Here is a 23,505-nt window from a genome sequence, read left to right as displayed (position 1 = left end):
CATCACTTACCCCAGGCCGCCTCAGGGCCATCAGCCATTCTTTGAACCTCAGGTACCTCAGGTTCATGTCCAGTTGCAAAGTACCCACCAGAGATACCTATGACTTCCAGAGGAACTTGTCCACACAAAGGGAACAGGGGAGGAAACCTCACAAATTGTGGCCTGCAGGCCCCGAGATGCTGACCATGTGCCTGGATCTGATTTGTTGCCCTCATCCCTGTATGGCACTCTGATTTTTCCTATGTTTTCTGTTGTTTCATGCTTAGAGAGAGGCAGTGTACAGAGGGTAGAGGCACCACAGTCTTTGGTGCCATGCAGACTGGGGTTCTAATCTCAGCACTTTTTTGTGGCAAGGCATGCACTTTCTGAGTCCTTTTCTCCCTATAAAAAGGAGAGAATCCTGACTCCATAGGGCAACGATGCTCATCAAGGGAGACCCTGGGTGCAGGAGGCATCTAGCAGGTGGTGAGGCAAGGGCTCCGTATAGCCAAGAGTTGTCTCCACTTCCCTCCATGGGCACTATGGGAGTGAGGAAGAGACCCAAGAGTGGCATGAAGAGTAAATGAGAGGTCCAGGACAAGGTTTGGCTCTGTGCCTAATGCTAAAAAGTCTATGTAATATTTTAGATCTAGAATGTCACCCAAAAGCCTCATGTGTTCAGAGGCCGGGCTTCGGAAGGTGATTGGATCAGATCCTGGGGGTGCTATACTCATCAGTAAATTAATCCACTGAAGAATTCAGAGCTGAATATGCCATGAGGAGGTGGGATCTGGTCAGAAGGGGTGGATCACAGGGTGTGTGACCTGGAAGGTACATCTCCGCCCCTGGGTCCTCCCTCTCTGTTTCCTGGCCACCATAATGTGAGCAACTTTTCTCTACCCAGGCCCTTCCACCATGTCATTTCTGCCTTGGAGCCAGCCAACATGAGCCAAGATAAATCTCTCCTCTTTTAAATTATAGGTGTTGGGTATTGTGTCTCAGTGACAGCAAAGCGACTAAAGAGTCAATGATGGCAGTAACTGCTTAATGATATTAAAAAGGAAACATCTTTATAGTGAAAGAGGAGACCACCCCTCCATGTGGAATTGGACAACCATGAGTTAACTGTGTTATTAGGCAACTATGGGTTAACTATGTTATTAGGCAACTATGGGTTAACTAGGTAACTATGCTCGTTGTAGAATGTAACTGAGTAGCTATGACAACTTCTATAATCTGTCACCAAAGGAGTGTGATGGACTCAGAAAGTCGTGCCAGAACTCTTTGCTCTCCCCCTTCCACTGGCCTGCTTTGTGTAAATCCTGCTTGCTATATTCCCAGGGAAACTCCAATGGAATTAAGCTTCACAGATGTAAAAAGAAGTATATAAAGAAGTACAAAGTTTTATTTGGAGCTCTTGAGACTGACAGGAGTCACTCGCTGAACCACTGGTCTCATTAAAAGCCATTTTTTGCTCCTATCTTCATGTTAAAGAGTTATCTGTGCGGGGGTCCTCACTGTTTCCTGCTTCAATAGCACCCAAACAACTTGCTCAAATCTCACAGCAAGGTAAGAGGAGAGAAGTCAGAGATCTTGCTGCAAACCATTTATCAATGGACAGTAAACTCTTCAGAATAGCACAGTGCTGCTGGGGGCTCCTGGCAGTAACAGAGCACTACTGTCCACTAGGTCAAACATTTTCCCTACCAGACCCCACTCAAGCCCCATATTAGCATAGATGGCCGACAACAACATGAACTTTATGGATCTTCTCACCCACAGATCCACAGAGGGCAAACCAGAACACCAAGAACACCCAGTTACTTTAAGCTCAGAAGAATCTACATTCTGTCTAGATCTGAGGTAATTAACAAAGAGAGTCAGGGGACATGCAGCCATATTCAGGGCACTGGCAGCAGATACCTGCTGTGGAGCAAAATGGCCAGGCTCCGCGATGGTCCAGGTACAAATGTCAGTTTAAAATATCCCACCATACTCACCCTGAAAACTCTCTCCCCTGCCTCTGGGTGTCACTCAGGGGATGCTGCCCCATTTTCAAGCTGGGAAGGGGTGGTGACCCAAGCCCTCAGGCTCCCTAGACTCTGGGGCCACTTTACAGGCTTCCAGATTAAAATTACCAGAGAAAAACAAGACTTGAAAAATAAACTACCTCCTAACTTTCTACACGGAGACTTTCTAACACTGAGAGAAACAAACCACAGATCTTAGGCCATAGGAAAACCACAGCTGTCTCCCCTCTTACTCCACCCCAAAAGTCATGCTTGTTTCTATGATTTAAACACACAGGAGTCAGAACTTCAAGAGCTCGGTACTTACCACATCATTTGGGAGGCTCTGGAGGTCATCAAAGGGAGTTTCCAGGGTGTTGGTGTCCACGTTCAGGATCACAACATCATCCAGGGCCATGTTTCTGACTTTCTGCAAGTCAACAAAGTCCAGAAGAGAAAGTCATCCAAACATCATTAAGACACAAAGGTATGTTCCTTTGCCTTTCTCAAGAGAAAGGAAATAGGGAAGAAAGTGACATTTGACAAAACCTTATTTTATGGCAGTCTCGATGCTAGGTGGTTCACATTTGCTGCTCATTTAACTCCCACAAAAACTCTTTTAAGCTTGCATGATCACCCCTCAAGTCCCAGGAATGAAATTACATTTCACAGGGGCTAAGTAACACAGCTAGGAAGTAAGAGAGATCTTACGCCCATCACTGTCTTTTTTTCCTGTTTTTCTTTTCTTTCCTCTTCCCCAGGAATTCTAACATACAGGAGGCTCCTATGACACACTCAACCCACTCCTCTCATTTACCAAAGGCTACCTGCCAATCTCCCTTTTGTATCTCATCAACCTGGGGTATGGAATATGGGCGTATGGCCTACTGCAAATGTATTAACATTTCCTTTGAACATTAAGTAGGAAGGTCACACTTTCAGTCTGGTTGCATTTTCCATAGAAACCCAGCTAGTAATGGCTCTGGCCATGAGCCACTTTTCTGTTGGTACAGTAACAAAAAGGATGAGGGAGACTCAGTCTTTGAGGTACCTGTGTGTGGCAGAGGAGGGGAAAAGAAGGGATACTATGGGCCCCCCTATTTGGCAGCAGCTTTCCAAAGTCTGTATCACAAGACAGTGCTGGGGATTTAGCTCAGTGGTTCCAGTGCCTGCCTTGCAAGCACAAGGTCCCAAGTTCGAGCCCCAGTACAAAAAAAAAAAAGAAAAAGATTAAAAAAAAAAAAAAGACAGTGTATAGCTTGAGATTTTAATGTTCAATCCCATGGTTCATCCACTGTCAGAATCCACATTCATTTTTCTCCCACCTTTCTGCCTCCCCTGATCCCATTCAATCCTTCTCTCTCCCATCATTCATCAAACTTGGTCCTTGCAGGTATTTTATTTTAGAATTGTTCTCTTTGGTTTATTTTGCCCTTTCTAAGTGGAAAGATCCTGTCATTTGTTATCCAAACTGAGAAACTTGTGGTAGTGGAAGAAGACATATTACACCAAGATAATAAGCACAAAATGGACATATAGTCATCCTATACAGAAGGGACTGATTTCATTATTAGTTACCCCTTAACACACTGCATGTGAATGTGCAGCTTGTATTTCTGCCCAAAGATGCTGACCAGCAAAGTCTGGGCTGAAATCTGCCTATCCACGTGCCTTCTGGGAAGCATCAGTTGAGGTGGGGTGGAAGATGCCTTTACCTAATAACACCCAAGAATGCCTACGGGGCAGTAATGGAGCTAGGCATCTGATGGCTGTGAAAGTCCACATTCGCCAAGGCCCTGGAAATGGATAATTACAATGTACTGGAAGTCTGTAAGTTTCTGCACTGTGCTTTACTTATTTTATCTTTAATTCTTATCCTACCCTGCAAAGTTGACATCTTATTTTGATTACCACCTGAGGAGGTAAGGTAACTGGCCATCTCCACAGCTCACTCTGTGCATGGTACCATTTATCATCAGACACCCTCAGTGAGACTCACCTCAGCATGCTTTGTCTAGTCCCAGCACCCTTTTGCCTGTGTGCCCCTCTGCTGGGGTATGGGTCCCTTCTGGGGTCATCTGTCTGGCTCACCACTGCATAATAACCAGTGCCTCGCTAGGCGTGGTGGTGCATGCCTACAATCCCAGCAATTGGGAGGGTGAGGCAGAAGGATCACTGTGAGTTTGAGACCAGTCTGGGCTAAAAGTGAGTTCAAGGCCAGCATGAACTATAGTGAACCCTCGAATTATGACTCGTCTGACATATGAACAACTTGGGTTATGATGACTGGTATTTTAGTTTTAACTTATGACCAAAGTCTTGAGTTATGACCTGAATATTGGCCGCTTGTGCTTCCAGATGGTCTCAGATACAGATTTAACCCTTAAAGAGTTCTGGAAGGAACATTACAACATCCTTTCCTGTGTGGGGTTAATTGAGAACTCCTGGGCCAATGCCTCTCTCAGGATGCTGAGATCTGCCTGTACACAGGAGAAAGACCTTGAAGGCTGTGTAGAGGAGCCTGAGCCTTCAATTGACCAACTTGAGTCACAACCAGCCCTCTCGAATGAATTGAGTTTGTAACTCAAGGGTCCACTGTACATAGAAAGACCCTGTTTCAAAAAGCCAAAACCCAGTGCCTGACAAAATGATCAGTACTTGGCAAGTGTTTGCTGACACTGGCTGATGTTCAAACTTCAGTCTCTAGAACTTGGTACCAAATTAACATGTCAAGATTCTTCCCAGCAAAAGGGTAGAACCATGTTGGTCAGAAGCCTCCTAGAGTTGAAAACCTCTTCCAGCAGAATTCTGGAGCCATTCCACTTAGGACCAGATATTCAAACTGCTTCTGCTACTGACTTAAGGCACTGGGGCCAGTCAGAAACCCATCCATCAGCTCAAAAACATTACGGGCTCACCATGAGCTGAGAACCAGAGGAAAGATCTGATTGCTGTCTGACAAGTTCATTTTCCTCCTCAAACCCCTACTCCGGTATTAATTGCTGCCTTATTTATAGGGTAAATGGCTATCAGCAATGGTGAAGGAGTTGGTAATAAATACCAAGTGTTGTACAGTACTTTTGTCTTACAAAGCACAATCCCCATTTTACAGTGGAGAACTTTAAGACTAGTAGGGGATCCTCCCATCTCCTTAGTTGCTTCACTCTACAGTTCAGCAGGTAAATTCTTTGTACTGTGTCTGGGCTCTGAATAAACATCACGAACAGCATGGACAACCATGTATGTCTCATTTCAGAGCTCACAAAGTACAGCCATACAGACTTTTAAATTTATACCAGTGGAGCTGGAGGTGAGGTATCACCATTCTCATTTCAGAGATGAGAAACTGAGGTTCCAAGCAGTGAAACAGTTTGTCCAAGGCTGTGTGTCTACTAATTGGCTTCTTAACCTGTGAAATTGGAATAGTGTGACCATTCTCTTTCTCCCACTTCCCTTAGCCTGCCGGGAAGATAAGGGAACTTAATAAATAGTGGCTATTCTTATTACTTTTAATACACACAATAGCTACAGCCAGTTAGAAGAACCTCAGTGGCAGTGCCTGCGAGCAGAAATCTTGCTGGTCCCTTGGTGGTAACTGCTTGGCTCTCATTTCGAAGGCTGAGGACAGTCACAGGAAGCAGAATCAAAGCCAGCCTCGAGGATGGAGCTAAAGACTGCTGCACCCCAGCATCACCTACTTTGCCTCATTTGACCTTCCAAACAGAAGAGGGCAGGAGGCCATGGCCACTGGAGAGAAGCCTCAGGGCTGAAAGCCCCCATGAGTGGATGTTGATTCTGAACCAGAATTCAGCCTTGTTTCTGCATCCCCAGCACACAGACCAGGCCTTGTGGGCGCTCCATGGCTGGGCTAGAACAGGCTTTTGATTTCTTACCACTCCTGGCTGGAGGACTTGCCGGTTAAGCTGTGTGGAGTGTTTACTTTTTCAACAATGGCAGCAGGCTGAAGAAGAGGAAAAAACCTGGCCCTTTCTGACTTAGCAGGCCAGGGTCCCCTTAGTAAACAAAATGCCCTTAGCACCAGGCTCCAGGCAGGAGCTGGGTCAGCACAGTTTCCTCTTGTAGGATAATGCTGCCCTCCCGATGCCAAGGCCTCTTCCAAAGGGGCTGGCACAGGCTCAAGGGCCTTCCTGTAGCTCAGTGTTCCCAAGGAAAAAATTGGAGGCCAGCTTGGCCGGATGGTGCCCTATCCCTGAAAGGCTCAAGGAAACAAGGAGAATGAAGAAAGGCAAGAAAAACTCACACTTGGGCTGCAGGGTTGGAAGTGCCAGTGAAGAAGGAAGTTGGACAATTACTGGGTGCCATCTCATTTAATCTTAACTAGACATGAGGGAGATACTAGCATATGGTAAAGATGTGAAAATGGAGGCTCAGGGAGGTTAACAAACTGCTCAAAGCCACACAGCTAGTGAGTGGCAGCAGAGCTGGCTTTTGAACACAGTCTGAAGACATCACAAATCCATGTTCTCATGTGTGGAGTGCATGTGTGGTGCATGCAGTCATTCCAATGTCCTCACAGCCTGCTTTCCCTTATATACAACCACATTTGCTTTTTGTACCATAAGCATTATATGCCTACTTATAGAGAAATAACAAAGAAAAGTTCAAAAAGGAAAATTAATGTTACCCCACTCCCTCCATTTGGAGAATACATCTGCATGTATTTCCTTCTATGGTCTTCCTTTCCTACACTTCAAAACACAGTTAAAGTCATTCTTAATGCTTCTTTTTGATTTTCTCACTGATTACAATATAGGTAATGCTCCATGTTATTAAAAGCTTTGCAAAGATCATTATTAATTGCTACAGTGTATTGTACTACATGGAAACAAACTCAACGAATCCCCTTTCATTAAGTATTCTCAGGTTTTAAGAAATTATTAAATATAATATTGTCACGAAATGTGTAGGCATCAAGCTTTGTGCTTTAGGATGGATTCCTAGAAGTGGAATTTAATTTCCACTTCTTAAAGTGTCCCTCTCAAATTCAACTTTGAGAGAGAGATATCTTTACTTCCAATTATTTTAAAGTCATTTTATCCACAGCTTGTGTTTCCTACTCTAAGTGAAGAAAAATCAGCAAAGACACGAGCAGATGTCAAAATAGTCCTCCAAAAATCCTACCCAATTAAAACACTTACTAGTACCGCAGCACACCGAGACAGCTCTCCGGTAGCTTGTCCCACCAACACATTCCCTCTCTTTTTAGTTACAACATATGCCAAAGCTCCTGCCAGCTGCAAACCCTTCCCCCACCAGACTCTATAGGCTTTTTCTCAGAATTAAAAAAAAAAAAAATAACTGACATGCACACCGGCTTTCCAAATGGCATTTCTTACACAGAGAAACACACAAAAATGGCTTCTTCCCATCAATATTGTTAATAAAAAGTCTCTCCCTATACATGCTTTGTCACAGACAATCTTAGCTTGACCTAATCTTTCAGCCCAGAAAAGGGACAACTCATAGTATGGGAGGTGCTTAGGGTAGGTGAGGACTCTAGTTCTAATGTAAGAGTCATCTTGGCTTGCCCTTACCAGGTGGATGGCTTTAGGCAATGTACCAATCTTATAAGTCCTCTAGGTTTTCATCTGTGAAACGGGAATTGATTATAGTATCCTCCTCACAAAGTTGTGAGGTTTGGGTAAGGGAATGCATGTAAAAGATTCAGTGTGATCCCAGAACACCCATAATTACTCAAGGAATGGTGGTGCTCTCTCTCTCTCTCTCTCTCTCTCTCTCTCGCCTGTCTGTCCCTTCTTCTCTGACTTCCTAGACTCAGTCCCTGGGGCTTACTTCACTCCAGAGAGGCAGACGTAGTGAGTCTTCCCTGACCTACGTTTTACAGTGGCTCACTCACACAACTAGAACAACTTGTCCATCTATCTGCAGGTACTTATGTAGGTATCCAATTCTTTCACTAGTCCCTGGGCTTCTTGGGGGTCAAGGAGCTAGATCTTTGTACTTTTAGCTCTTACCCCAGTATTTGGTCCAGAGCAGGCAATGAACAGCAGCAGAGCCCAGAAGTAAAGAGCATATATGGAGAAGCCATCCATCTGAATTTTAGTTAATCTCTACCACTCACCAGTTGTGCCAACTTGGGCAAGTCACATAATCTTTCTATGCCTTACTTTCCTATAAATGTGAGGTTTCTGTGAGAATCACTCTACGTTGGGTTTCCCTTCTGGCTAAGATTTTTATACAGCTTTATTTTCTAAAATTGGTTGCATGAAAACAATGGCGTTTTCTTCTTATAATATAAATTAGTATCAGTTACGCTCATTCAAATTACCCACGCCCCTCAGATGGGGCCATTCTGCCTGTCCAGGGCAGGGATTGGGCAGCTAGTGACAAAGGGCAGGACTCACAGCCAGGCTATAAAATGAAGGGCAGGGGTTGCCCTGGCACTGTGATTCAGAGGCCTGGAAGAGTGCTGGGATGCAGGGTAATACAGGACTGGGCAGCTGGATGCTGAGGAGCCATGGCCTGGCTCATGTGTGCCTTTTCCAGTAGTCTCTGCAGCCGAGGACAGTGGTCCCTAATGAGGATGGAGGTTCTGGGGTCAGTGAGGTGACATGCATGGGATGAATGAGCTGGCACCCACTGCATCTTTATTGCCGTTCTTACACCAGGGCCACCCTCAGGGTCTCCAGGGCCCAGCACAGAGGCTGACACAAGGCACGCGCTCATTAACTGGAGAGTGAGCCGGGCTGGATCCACTCTACTGGGAGGCTGGCCTTGCAGCAGATGTCAGCGTCAGCCTGGACGGACAACGGGAGTCCAAAGTAAGCAAACCAGAGTCTGCTCAAGGAAGTGCTATGGGAATAACAATAATGATGGCAATGATAATAATCATGTAAAATTAGCATGATTAATTAGTGTAGAATTAATTCACAGTGGACATGAGCCATTAATGTGGTGATTAAGACTGTGGGTTCTGGAATAAGACAGCCAGACTCAAGCCTTGCCTCTGCACTATGTAACCTCTAGCAGTTCTTCCTTCTGCACCTCAGTTTTCTTACCTACAAAATGGGGACAATGCTGCATAGCTGTTTGTGAGGATTTAGAGACGTGATATGTGTGTGAAGAATTTACACAACTCCTGATTACACTACGTAATCAATAAATTTTATACTACCTTCAACCTACTATTCTTTTCCTGGTTATGTCTTTTTTTTTTTTTTTTGGTACTGGGGATCGAACTCGGGTCCTTGCGCTTGCACAGCAGGTGGCGAAACCACTGAGCTAAATCCCTGGCCCTCCTGGTTGTCTTATATGAGCACATTCTTTGGAGCGATGTTGCCTGAGCCTGAATCCCAACTTAGCCTCAAAGGCAAATCACTAAGCCTCTCTGTGGCCTCAGTTTCCTTATGCATAACGAGATGAAAACAACACTGACATCCAGTAGCCTCAAGTTGGAGGGAAAATGACTAGAATGGGGCAAAGGAAGTTTTCTGGGGGGACTGGTAATATTTTGTTTCTTGAGCTGGATGGTGGTTACATGGGTGTAATCTCAATAAATCTCACATTTCATACTACAAAAGTAAATAATACAGAACTTATTGGCTTGTTTTGGAAATTAAATGAATAGAGTATATAATAGTGTATATAATTGTGTCTTGTATATAATTAGCACAAGGTATTAGCTATTATAATTATGAAGTTAATATAGCAACAATTCTACTAATAAAAATGATTCCATCTAGATTATACTTTATTGTCAGAAAATGTGTTTGTAATAGTAGATACTTGCAGGTCACATACTGCTTCTTCAGTCTGTCCTGTTTCCCTCTAGTGAGGAGCAAGGCAGAACATTATCAAGGATCTTCTGAGATACTTTGTGTCTGGGTCCCCTTGCTGTGAGACAGCAGTGGGACTGAGGAGCAGCAGCAGAACTCAAGAGAGGATAGGTTTCATCTTCTTAAGTCCTAGTTACCAGACTCAGGAAAAGTTATTTATATTTAGTTGAGTCTCAGTTTTCTCATCTATCAAATGAGTCTATAACTCTTTCCTAAAGAGAGTTGTGAGAGGATTAAGTAAAAAGGAAGATGAACAGAAACATTTGTTTGGCATCTAATGGCATGTTCCCATCTATCAAGGGTGCTGGTGTGGACCACAGGTGGGGCTTCTCCCTATGGAGTCACATCTGGAAGCCAGCAAGCATAATCTATTCTCTTACAGCCAGCATGGTGCCAAACCAGCAACAGGATCACCAAGCAAAGGGGAGGGGTCTGGGCCCTTTCTTTGAGAAGGCATGGCCTGCCCTTGAATCAGAGCATGCTCATGCCCACAGAGTGTGATCTGGTTCAAAGAAAGTCTAGTCTAAGTTCATCCCCTGTGAAAGGCATAACTGCTGTGGCTCCTGATAAAATGCCAAGTGTCCTCCCCAGTATGACTGCTTTCTAGCAGCCTTTTTGTTTATTTGTGTCTTTTTTTTTTTCAGACATGTAAAGAATCCAGTTAGAATTAACGCAAAAAATTACACCTAAATAGTTTATTAACAAAAACCTTAGACTGAATGACTGCTGCTGGATTCATGCAGTTGCTTCTTGCACTAACTGAACTCTTAGGTTTCCAGAAGGCCCAAACTGCAGCTGACTTTGCAGAGGCCTCCTGGTGCCAGGAGTTCTACAGCCTCCCACTGAACCCACAACAGCCACTAGTTGCTGTGTTTTTCCCGACCATTAGCATGTATCATTTATCCTATCCTCACCATAGCCCTGTAGACAAAGAGGGACACTGAAGGTCAGAGAAGTAAAACAATTGTCCAAAGTCACCTGGCTAAGCAGCAGTGGATAAACATGGAGCCCAGCTGAATAGCAATTCCTCTGTATTTCCATTACATTATTTGTTCTTACTCACTGTTTCAATTATTAAATATAACAGTCTTCTGTCAGGCACATACTCGATGAATCAAGCCCTGTAGCAGTTTGATGCCTGGCTCAGACTCCATTAAAATTCCCAAGGAAAAGAGGGTTTCCATCAGAATATCACACCCATTTGATGGATGAGGAAACTGAGGCTAAAAATTAAATCATCTATCCATATTGTTAGAACTGGTATGTGTCAGAGAAAGGATCTGAATCTGGGTTGCATGAGCCAGTGTTCTTCCCAACATACAGTACATATAAAATGTGCTCAAATGCATGCGCATACATATGAGTATATAACAAAGAACAGCTTGGGGAGATGGTGGCCTCCTTGGAGAAAGGAAAAAGAAATCAGAGGGAGGGTGGAAAGGATGGAAAGAAGAAAGGCAAGCATTCAGGGATTCTAAACTCTTTATTCCCTCCTGAAATCTTGGGTACATACAGACGAAGGGTGACATTTTCCTTCCCTTCCTCAGGCCCCAAAGGTCACTAAGCTGCCAAGCAGTTGATAAACGTAGTGGCTTTTTTAGGAGTCAGGAGTCACTGATTTGCTCCTTCCTGCTTCACAAAATTAAAAATCTAAACCCGACAGTTCAGAGGAACCCTGAGAATACCTCTGGAATTTCCCAGTGTGCTTTAAACAGAAACAGAAGCTTGGCAGGGGAGGGAAGTGGGGTATGTGCCTCCCAGGCCAGGCCAAATTCACTCCCCACAAGGTAATAAGCACTGATGCTCACTAACACGTCTGATCCTCAAGCCAGACCAGCAGCACCCTTTTTCTCCAATGTCTCCTTTTCTGAGGAGCCATCCAGCAGGTACTCATTCATTCAGCTGCTGGTCACTCATTCATCAGTCAGTCACTCATGTCAACTTCAGGCTACATCTTAGGGTCACAGGGATGATTAAACCATGGTCTCTGAGGTCAAGGAACATACCAACCTCCTTGTGGATGGGGTGAAGATAAACCTGAGAAAGGGCACAGGGATATGTAGCACAAGATACCTCACTCCACCACCAGAGCATCTCCAATCACACAGAGCACCTCCATGCACATGAAGCACCCTCCACACACACAGTGTACCTCCAGACACAGATACTACTTAATGCCCTTTCTGGGATAGTCCTGGACCCAGGGCCTGATGATTGCAAGGTTGGGATTCTGGCTTTTCATTTTCTAATTAAGTAGCTTCAGGCAAGGGTCTGAGTGACCTTTAGCATTGGTTTTTATCTCTAAGGTTAGATAGTGGTCATGATCCTTCCCTTTAGGATTGTTGAAAAGACCAGAGAAGACACTAGAGTGCATGTTTCCTTGTGAGCTGACCATCGGGTCGAGGCTCCCTCTGTGAGCTGGGTTCCACCAGTATTCCTGGTGGTGCCCTCTACAAGTCTACCCAACACAGCGCCTCCATCCAGCTGGGGTGATGGTTGATCCCTTTCGTGCCTCTGACTCTGCCAATGTTTTTCCTCAAACTGTAAATGGCTGCTTACTGCTGGAGACTCAGTGTCCAGCACCACCCCTTTTGCCAGTGCAGCAAAGCACAGAAGGGTTGAGATGGCAGAGCACTCTGGAGACGTGAAGCATGACACAGACGGGGCTTTCCATGAGTCCTCTGGCCTGCCACCTTCCCTTCTCCTCTAGAAAACTTCCCTGACTACTCTTGCTCTGGTGACAAAGAGCCATCTCTGAGTCCCAAGCCAAATTCAATAGATATGGTATGGCAGCCCTTAGTTAAACCTGTTCAGTGATATTTTCCATCATTATATGAGTGCCAGCACTTTCTACTCAAAAGAACTGCCTTGACCCACTGTTTTCACATACACTGCAGTAATACTACTGCCACCTGTAAAGCACTATAGGGTTTTAAAACATCGTATTTTAAAATATAGTATTTAAAATTCTCAAAACAACCTCATAGAGTATGCATCATTATTCACATTTTAAAGAAGTAAAAACTGAAGCTGCAAGAGGCAAAGTAACTTGCCTCAGATCCTAAAGTAGAACAAAGCTTAGAACTCTTCTACTCCAAAGCCTGGGGCCCTTCTCTTCTCTGTGTAGCAGCACAGAACTGGTGTTGTACATGTGTATTTTGTGACCTCTATGGGCAGACTTAGCGAAATACATAATAGTAAGCAGACCCTCAAAGAAAGGCCTGTATATTTTTCCATTTGTGGACACTAAAATACTTCACACAGTAAAATAACTGGGCATGAAGCATGGTCCTGGTAATTATTAGCTGTAGGACTTTGGACCAGCCCCTTAACCTCTCTGTGCCTAAATTTCATCAGCTGAAGAACAGGGCCACCACTACCAGAGCACCAACTTGTGAAAGTTAAACAATGAATGTAAAGCACTTACTTCAAAATTGTATCCATCCAATTGGAAACAATGGGACCTCCATTTAAGAGCTTCACTGGGAGTTCAAGGGGATGTGGATTCCCTAGCCCAGAATGGTTTGGGGTCACCCTATCATAAAAAGAGCCTCATTCCTCCCATACAACTGCCACTTGCCATCATTCATTCATCACTAAGCACAGCAAACCCCAACTCGCATCTCCACCTGCCTTTTATTTGAAATGTCAATTTTTAAAGAGTGGAGAGGTTGGAGACCCAATTTAACAAGCATGCTGAAACATTGTTTATTGCCCCCATAAACATGGCTTAGTGAGAATTACGGACTTAATCAGAGTGAACTTATCTCCTGGTGAAAAGGAACACTTTAAATTTCAGAAATGGCACCTTCACTGTGAAAATCTCTTAACTTTTCAAACAAACTACAGGGGGTCTCAAACATATGGACAGTAAAGGGGGAGCCATTACTGTGATTTGTCCTGCCTGGGAGCTCAGAAGCCCTAAAGGTTCATAACATGTTAAGATCTAGGAAAAACATTTGGAAAATCATATTCAGGAGACACGTCCATAGAAGCGCCCAAAGGGTCTGCCACATAGAAACACCAACTTGTCTGGATGCTGGAGGCTGCCCAGGACAGACCCCAGAGTCATCAGGAACGGGCTGTTTAATAAGCCACACCACAGGCAGAGCCCATCTTGCCTCCTGTGTATACCAGGAAGCATTCTGCAAGGGAAGAGTCCGGTGACTTGCTTTTCAGAGCAGAGGTGCACTATGAATCCAAAGGCTGCTAAATGGTTCATGTGTGATTGTTTTTCTTTCTTTTTTAAAAAAACATTTCCAGAGGATGAGCTCCTATTAACTCCAACTTCCCAAGCTGTGGTTTCATCAGCACCGCTCTGATCGTTCCAGGAAAGGCCTTCATGAGACACCCCCATCTTGCATAAAATGTATCAGCCTGGCTGCCAGAGGCAGGAAAGGGAGCAGATATAAAATTTTATTATTTCAATGCCCCAGTAGCAGCCAGGAGGACTTAATGAAATTGCCAAGATTTACAATCTGAAACAGCTATTGCACAGACAGATATGGTTAAGAGAGCTGCGCCCTCTGACCTTTCAACCCTTTGATCCTCACGCGGCAGGTGGCCTGGAGCCCCCTCCTGGGCATCTTCCCTCTCTTCCGACACTGCCGAGAACCTTGATGTGCAATAAGCCTGACCCTACACAGGTGACTCTCACAGTGCTGATCACCAGCAGCTGCTGCTAATGGAACAGCCAAAATCACTCAGCCTTGAGATTCTCGCTCAGAGGTGGGGGGAGAGGAATATTCAGTGTCCAAATGGTGCTGAAGGGAGGCTCAAAGATTTGGCCTCAAGTGCAGTTGCTCAGCAGTGTATAATGATGTCACTACCAAGAACTGTTCTTAGAAATGGAACTCTCTTCTCTGATTTATACTTTGAGTTAGTAAAAAAAAAATTTTTTTAAATCACCTTTAAAAACTCAATCACAAATCTAAAAAAATAAAAAATAAAAAAATCAACCCCATGTCCTAAATGTATCTCTCAGAACTTCCCCAAAACCATGTGCAGCAAATTTATACCAACGAAAATCAAAACAATTTTTGGAAACCTAAAATTGACTGTTTTCAGTTTCATGAAATTTCATTTAAAAAACCCCATATGCCAAAATGTCCAAATTCTCTTATTTTTAAAAATTGGGACGACTTCCAAAAATCATAGCTATCTTTTTCTTTCTTTCTTTCCTTCTTTTTTTTTCTCTTCTAAAGCAAGGGATGGGTAATGTGCATATGTACTTATCAAGCTTCATAATTTAACCCATTCGGTCAGTAAAAATATTTGCAGTCAAATGCTGGAGAGGATATAAATTTTTTGTCACTAGCCATTTCAAAACAATTGACTCCTACGCACCAAGGTTTAACAGATATTATATTTGGCTAAGGAGTACCCAGGAGTCTAGGCAGCTCCAGTCCTCCATACCTTTTAGCTTTGGTCAGACAGTGTGGGCTTATGAAGGGGAAAGAATTTCAGGCCAGACATTCTGTGGGGTATTGATAACTCCCCACCCAAAGAAAACTTGAATGCCACTGTTGTTCATACTTAAGGAAGGCCTTGAGTCAATGCCTATATTTCTAAAGATAGAGGGGCCGGGGATTTAGCTCAGTGGTTCCGCCACCTGCCTCGCAAGCACAAGGACCCGAGTTTGATCCCTGGTAACCCCCCCCCCCAAAAGATAGAAATATGTGCAAAGGCCTAAGCTTAGATCATGAATGTTTGAATCCAATGGGCAAAGAAAAAAAATCTATTCCTCTGATAGCCTAAATGGCATAAAATCTTAATATTGACTTTTGATATCAGATGAGAATGAAACAGTATGTAAAGAAAGGTTTATTGACTCCACTTCATATTTTTCTTTAAAGATGTTTAACTTTAGTTTAGCAGGGAAAAAAAGGCATAGTTCCTATACCACAATTTCACTACTTTGTACAAATTATTATTAAACTATCTTCTTGAGATGCCTATTGGAGATATTAATAATACTAGCCAGCACTGAGTAAGGGGCTATAAATATAAATGTGCATGGCACTTTAGCCATATTCTTTCTGTCTTCCTTTTAGGTAGCTATCTCCATCCTGCTGACAGAGATGTGAAGGCTCACACCCACAGTAGCTCAGTGATTTGCCCAAGAGACAACTGGTAGAGCTGGTATTCAAACTTAGGCTCCTGCCTGCTCCAAAGATCCATGCACATTTTCCCCACTAAAAGCAGAACACAAACAAACAAAATGACAGCATGCAGTAATTTGTGCAGAAAATGACGGATTTCAGCTTGCTTACACATTGCCCTGACCCATTTAAAGGCCTTCCGAATCAATTATTTTATGTCATTAAGAGGAAGTTTAATTTGGTCGACAAACACCCCTACTGTGGTGACCTCGAATATCAACAGCAAATGCCTGATGGTCACAAACTGGTACCATGAGTTACTGAGCATGGTGTTAAACAAAACCACATGTGCCCAAATCCCAAGTGGGATTTGCCTAGGCCAAGGGCGCCTCTCTTCAATCATCACTGCTGGTCTCTGAGCTCCCACAAAGACCCCACCCCTAGTCACTTGCAAGGAGTTTATAAAAAGAAGTCACTAGTCCCACGTGGCAAAGCTCAGTTAAAAGTATTTTTAAGTGAACAGTGACTTAGAAAAAAAAATCATTATAAAATAAAAACAGAAGCTGAAGAAGATGGAGTCAATCTCACATTAACGAGTCTTTTAGTTCTATTGAAGAAGAGTATTCCAGTACTATACTCATATAATATTGGAAATCATTTCCCTTTTGGTCCCTACCATGTGATGGGCACCAATCTGAGTGTTTGCATGCAATTTTTCACTTGTTTCTTATTAAAAATTCCCATGGAATGGAAATCTGTCTTACAAGCAAGGAGTATGGTCAGGCTCAACAGGGCACCTTCACACACCCATCTGCAAGATAGGGGCCCCTTTCTGAGGTGGGGACCTTGAGCTGAAATACCATGCAAATGAGTAGACCCTCACTCAATGCCTGAGATCATGGGCATCTCTGAACAGGGAGGTGTGTAAGAAGAGTTTTCTACAAAGTGGACAAACTGATGAAGTAATCATATCTTTCCCCCTCCTACACTCATTTCTCCTTCACATCAAGGAGCTGGTTTCAAAGACCCAAGCCATGGTGGAGGTAAAATTTGAACCCAGAGCCACAGGACTCAGAGCAAGGGCTCCTTCCATTCTGCTGCAGGCATCCTGAAGGATGTCCTTATCTTTATCTGATAGGAATTTGATTCATTTAAGCAATGCTGGTTATCAGTTTGTAAACTTTGAATCTTCTCTGAGATCAGTTTTGACATTGCTAAATGGTACTTATGCCTAATGACAGGCTCATTGATGAGGGGAAAACTGGGAAACAAAAGCATCATCAATGGCCTTACATGGTTCACTGGGATTCCTCTCATAATTACTCAGGTTCTCTAGTGTGTGTCCAAGGTCTAGCACGTTTCACAAGAGAACACTTCAGCCACAACAAATTAGATTGAAAATGGATGGACTCAGCCCTGAAATTCTTGTTCTTTTTGGTTATATAAATTACTCCTAGGGCTTTAAATTATTTTATATTAACTAATCTCAACATCAGGATAAATAACATTTTAGAAATCATACTCATTTTGAAAGCAGATGCCAATGTGATGAGAAGACCTTCCAGGGGAATCTGTCATTAAATGCAGGGCCCTCTTCAGGGCCTGAGGGGAACAGAGTCTGCTTGCTGCACTTGTGCTCTGAATCCTCCCGATGTGGCAGAGGCTCCTATGTGACAACCATGCTGATGGTATGGAGCATGCAATGGAAAATACCAGGCCTAGACTAGCGTACTCAGAGCTGGTCTCTAGAGGAATCTGAGACTGCCAGAAGGAGCTGTTTTTCCCCCTCCTTGCAGTCCCTAGTGCATAGCACTGAGAAAGAAAAGCTCAGGTACAGGTGGGGGCCTCTGCCCAGCATAGGAGTAGGGCCAGACATAATCCACACAGCCACAGGGGACAGTGCACAGAGCAGAGGCTCATCAGCGGAGGGACTGGATGCAAATGATTTTACTTCTCAGGGCCTCAGTGCCTCCATCCACAAGTGTGGGTATTCCCTGCTTTGTATAGTCTGAGCAATGCTCCCAAGCAAAAGCAAGTAAAGGACCCAGCAGAGTGTGTGGCACTAAGAAAGGACTCAGATGTCAGGCTCCTCCCAACCCTCTCCCTGTCCCACCAAAGTTCTCCCCATGAACCTATGCACCAGGAAGGATTTTCTATGTGTGTGTGCAAATATCACCTTCTTATAAAGCAAGGATATGGATTACCTATCCCCAATAAATAAATCTCACATGGAACTCTATCCTTGTGCGCACACATACAAGTCACTATTTATCCCTGAATATGTTTATACCTCAGAGTTTTATATTAGCTGAGCATTAACAAATGTAAATGACATCTTACTTTTTTTTGGTACTGGGGATCGAACTCGGGTCCTTAGCTTGCGAGGCAGGCGGCGGAACCACTGAGCTAAATCCCCGACCCTATGACATCTTACTTCTGTCTACAAGTGCATCCCATGAAGAAGCAAAATGATGCATCGGTAAATGAGAAACACCCTTTTTCACTCATTATAAAACTGTTTAAAAATAAATATCCAAGGGGGACAAGAACAAAGGATTGAAGACTTTCTATGGCAGCGCAAAAATGAAAAGAAAAAAAAAAAACCCTAGCTAAAATAGTGCTAACTCAATTGACAGAAATTCAGATTCTTTGAAATGCAAAAGAAAAAAAGTCTTACTTTTCTTGTCTATAAATAAATGAATCTTGTTATTTTGTTCAAAGCTCCATAGTTAAACCAGGAACCCTACTGCAGACACAATGTGGCTTCTGCATCCCAGAGACCAAGATGAGCTTTGGCACCTGGATGTTGTCCTCTGAATGGTGGCTCAGTGCTGCTCCAAGCAGTTGGTATATTTGCCAAATCAGATTTCTAGGGGCCCATGACTAAGCATTCCTAGAAAAATGATGGTGAGAAAGGATTGCTGGCAGGCCAACCTGTCTCCCAAAGCACCCATCACAGGTGCTTTGTGATAGCACTGGTGGGGAGAGCCAACTGGGCTCAACCGGCCAGCAACTTGGTACTGGCATCTTACTGGCCCTGTTCCCACTTCCTGGAACTACTGCTTAGTACATGTGTCACATAAGTTTACGCCTTCAAACTGGGGTGGAGAAAGAATATCTGATGTATGAGAGTACTTGAAAACAGAGAGGAGAAGACAATATCTAGTAAAATGGTGCTTAAAACTGCAAAGAAAGCTGTGACTTCAAGTACCTTGGCCACAGCTTGGTGGCAAAGGAACCATTCAGAAGCTTGGGTTGGATATGCTAACACATCTGAATTTTATATACATGGTTTTGATGTGTAATTTCCTTAGGAATTACCTTGATCTTTACAAATACAATTTACTTTATTAACACAGTTAAGCAGTTTCCGAGTATTTTATATGGAAGGACTGTGTTTCTAATGGTCCACAAGGAGAAGGCCTGACCATGTCCTTTCCTATTTACACCCTTCAATGGCTCTCCATTGCCCTATAAAGTTCAAACTCTTTCATGCGGCTTACAAGGCCGTGGATGGCCTGGCCCCTCCTGCCTACCTCTGCATTCTCCTCTCCCTCCAGCTCCACGCTCTTAACAGACATGGAACTCCTCAGACTTCCCGGGAATCCTCCTGGTCTCTACATCAAGGCTTTGCAGAAGTTGTCCCTGTTCTCCTGGTCTTCCTATTTCTTATCTATTAGGATTCAGTTTAGGCATTCTCCTCCCCTGAGAAGCAAAGTCCTCAGCCCTCAGGCTAGGGTTGATGTCTCTCCTTTCAGAGAATACAACAATCCAAATTCACCACAGTTAACTTTCTACTTGTGTGCATCTGCTCCATACTTTCTATCTAAGAAAGTAGATATTATGTTGTACTATTTCATACAGAATTCCTGGTATAATGTAGTGTCTGGACACAAGACTCTTGACACACTGCTATGGGAAGGACTGCATAGTGTCTCTTTACCACATGCCAGATACTAGGATATGCTGGACCTCTATAGGACTCAGCCATTGTGGAGGAAGATAGTACGATCCAGAAAGGCAAAGTATCATGACTGAGGTTAACACAACAAGGGGGGGGGGGGTTGGAAGTACATTTATCAAGCCTTACAAAAATGTCATTCCCAACCCTGGTATAGTGCTTCCTGCAATGCAAACCAGGACAAAACAGGGCAGGCACAAACCATCTGTATTGAAACTCTCTTTCCCTAGGGAATGAAGATGATGGCCCTTGGAAACTCAGAGTTCCTAAAACACCACATCAAAGCCATCATTTAGCAATGTAAATGGTTTCAAGGCCACTGAAGAAAAAGAAATAGCAATGACTGCTGATTTTGTGTAACTCTTTATGAGAACTATGCTAGGCATCTGACAAGCCAGTGCTTGTCACTGGATCCTCCCAATGATTCCATAAACACAGTTTGTCCAGTACCCTTAGTTTACAGGTGAGAAAACAGGTGCAGTGAACAATGACCTTGTCTGAGATTGTATGAATGGAAATAAAGCCAGAATCCAGGGCCTATGTTCTAGATGCCATACCTCACTGTCTCAGGATACATGGGAAGCTTCATTTACAAGCTAGCCTGAGCCTCTCTTTGGAACTATGGCATTGCTTTTGCCTTTCCTTTCTCTTTATTGACCATCCTACCACCAGAAGCAATATAAAATGTCTTCTGCATACATCTCTCATGTCACTCTGAAGTCTGTACACAAAGCATTATTTGTGATTCTTGGAAGGAAGGTCATCATTTATCAAATAGAGAAGCATCATCTACCAGAGAAGATCTGGCACCTGCTACCAGATATGGCACAGAAGAGGGACTGCATAAATGTCGCTTGTACTAAATTGAGATCAGTTGAATGAAAGGAAATAGTCACTGTGTAATCTGGCCATGTTTTGGGATTTCCTAGCTGCCAACTAACATGAGCATTCTCTCCAAGAAGAAGCTACGTCTATGCCAATACCCTTGGCTATTCTGCTAACTTGCCACTAACCTCGAATTGCTTAAATGAGAGAAAGAATATCAAAAGGCAGAAGGAGGGAGAAGAATGATGATCAGCTATAGACTTGTCACTTTGGAAGGAAAGTGGACTCTTCATGGTAACAAGGTTACTGTTTAATAAACAACAACAACATTCTGTTCAAGCCTGAAGACTAGAATCAGGTTTTAGCCCAAAATAACCTTTTTTCAAATGAGAATACTAGGTTATAATTTATATTTCTTTTTGTGCAACAAATTTGAGTGTCATAAAAATGGTTAAAAAGTCTTCCTATGGTAGCTTTTTCTAAACTTTTATGAACATCTGCCACATTCGTTTGAAGTTTAAAAAATTCTGGCACATATGCAAAGGCATAATAAGGTGCCTATAGCTTTCAAGAAAAAATAACAAGACAGTCAAAAATAAGCCTTTTGCTGAATTGCCAGTAAGAAAACTAGTGTAGTGAGAGGAGACGGGCCTCCCCGTATTCCTTCCTTAAAGAGATCTCTTTTGGCCACAGGTCTGTACTCCTCCCCAGGCTTTAAAGCCCATGAGGAAGTGTCTCTAGCACTGAAGAGTGTGACAGAGCCAAATAAACACCACTGGCAAGCACAAGTCAGGCCCTCCAATTCTGAGGTGAAACCCAGGGCAAGAGATCAGGAATTTCAACATTTGGTAGTTCATGGCTACCCACTGCACCCAGGAAACACTGGCTTCAAGGGCTGGGTATCTATCATGTTTGTTTTTCTTTGGTGCTGACCACAAAGGATTTTGGCACAGCAAGCTCCTCCTCAACCATAGTCAATAAACAGAGCCAGTATCTACCTTGGCTACCATTTAAAGCCCCACCAATGCTGGACAGAGTAGATCTGTACCCATTCACCTATGTAGAAAACTCTGCTTCAAGTTATAGCTTTAAAAATGTACGCATATTTTACACTGCATATTTTGCTACAAAGGGCCTTACTTTAAGTTACTTACAATCATATACATAGTAAAATATTAATCTCCCTTGTTTTTACATAAAATCATGTCACTAGACTGCCTGAAAATAGTGATGTCTACTGGAAAGCTGCTAAATGTGCTCCCAATTACAGCCCCTCAGCACTCAAGACAGTACCACCTGCCTGGCACCCTGTTAAAGGTGCTGAGGCCACCAGAATGAATGATGTATAGGTCTTTTCCTCAAAGAATTCATGCTCTGGGGAATTACAGACAGGAAGAAGGAACCAAACAGCTAACATTCAGAGCAAGAAGTTCTATAAGTAAAAAAAGATAAAATAGAGGACTTCACGGAAGAACTGGAGAAGAGCAAGGCTTCTCCATGCAGAAGTGTGGGAATGCGGATCTGCTTAGGGATCAGTTGGAGTGCCAGCTAACAAGCACTTTGAAGTGATCAGCAAAAGGCTTGACAGCAGTGGAAAACCCATGCAGAATTCAGAGGCAGTGCAGAGGGAAAGTGGAAGGTGGGACACCTGAAGAAGTGACCAGGTAGGAGTCCATAATGGGATTACGGAATGAATTTTATATTCACTTTTACACCTCGAGGACCTAGCATAATGCCTGGAACATAAGAGGCTCTCCCTTTGCTTATCAAATGAATGGATTAGGCTTTGTAAGAATTCACGTAAGCAAAGAAAAAGTGTCAATGAAGGAACAGAGGAAGGAATGAGGCAAAAGGCATTTCAGAGATTTTGTGAGTATTAAGAATTCAGCCACAGTCATTGTGTCCCACTTTGGTGTCTTTGCAGACAATGGTGCCACTCCTGGGAACTGGGAACACTGGAAGAAGAGTAGAATGGCTGAGTGTATGTGTAGGGGTTATGTGTGTGTACAGCCAAGTGCAGATAAGAAATTGTTTGGGGAAGACTGAGGGAGACATCTAGGTAAAATGCAATTGGTACTTGAAACTTTGGAGCTGATGTTCAGTGGCAGCGCCATGTTAGAATTACAGCTAAGAGTTGTTGACTTTAACTCGGTAGCTGAAGCAAAAACCCTTAGACACGGTGACTAAAGGACATGTACAGAAGAAAAGCAAGCCAAGGCTGGACACTTGGAGAATGCCAAAGACACTGGGACACAAAAAGGTCTAAAAAAGCCTGTGCTGGAGTAGACTGGAAGGCAGGAAGAAGGTAGAAGGGAAGTGCAGGCTCTGATAGACCAAGTCATCTTTAGATTAGTATTTCAAACTCTACAGGAACTGGCACAGAAGATCTATTAGAAAATATTCACTTTTAATTTTTCATATGGAAGCTTTGAGTGGACCTTCTCAAACTTGACAAACAAAGGTAAAACAGAGACAAAATCTCTTTAATCTGATCTAAATACATCATCCAAGATAGTCCATAAACTGTGTACTGTATGTGCTTAGGGCTGGGTGATGACAGGGAGGGACTGTTAACAGAATGTAGGAGCCACATGGCCGTCCTGTCAAATTAGAAATTTGAGCAGATTTCTGTGGTCTATTTTGATCAAGATTTTCAATGTCAAACAAACAGGTTTTTCGATAACCAACTTGTTTCATTTTCGAAAGCACAATAGCACAGTGTGCAACAGTTAGTGGCGAAGCAGGTGGTCCTCGTCGACATGAAATGAAGGGAACAGAAGAGAAGTAGCACTTCCTTTAAGACATGCAAAGTA

The 23,505-nt window shown here is 43.4% G+C and overlaps 1 protein-coding gene and 1 long non-coding RNA gene across 20 annotated transcripts in view; one reads left to right on the top strand and one right to left on the bottom strand.

Moving 5' to 3' along the window:
* Positions 1 to 23,505, bottom strand: part of Dennd1a (DENN domain containing 1A) — a 518,837-nt gene that overhangs the window by 195,321 nt on the left and 300,011 nt on the right. For all 15 annotated transcript variants that reach the window (XM_087182787.1, XM_087182786.1, XM_013073588.3 and 12 more), the window contains one exon: positions 2,317 to 2,418. In XM_087182787.1, the coding sequence (XP_087038913.1) occupies positions 2,317 to 2,418 (102 nt within the window). The remainder of the gene's footprint in view (positions 1 to 2,316; positions 2,419 to 23,505) is intronic.
* Positions 1,231 to 16,443, top strand: LOC110350181 (uncharacterized). 5 transcript variants are annotated; one of them, XR_015439754.1, is made up of 4 exons: positions 1,231 to 1,548; positions 1,762 to 1,842; positions 2,287 to 2,475; positions 8,639 to 9,134. It is a non-coding gene; the product is annotated as an uncharacterized LOC110350181 (long non-coding RNA). The 5 variants fall into 5 exon arrangements; XR_002396596.2 differs by lacking the exon at positions 1,762 to 1,842 and adding an exon at positions 15,859 to 16,443 and having other exon boundaries at positions 1,232 to 1,548; positions 8,639 to 8,791; XR_002396597.2 differs by lacking the exons at positions 1,762 to 1,842; positions 8,639 to 9,134 and adding an exon at positions 15,859 to 16,441 and having other exon boundaries at positions 1,237 to 1,548.

Source organism: Heterocephalus glaber, unplaced genomic scaffold (genome assembly GCF_053883595.1).
Source record: "Heterocephalus glaber isolate CG9 unplaced genomic scaffold, H.glaber_assembly_v1.0 deba00001479, whole genome shotgun sequence".
Taxonomy (NCBI): Eukaryota; Metazoa; Chordata; class Mammalia; order Rodentia; family Bathyergidae; genus Heterocephalus; species Heterocephalus glaber.
Note: the sequence above shows the minus strand (reverse complement) of the source record. Positions and strands in the feature narration are given on the sequence as shown.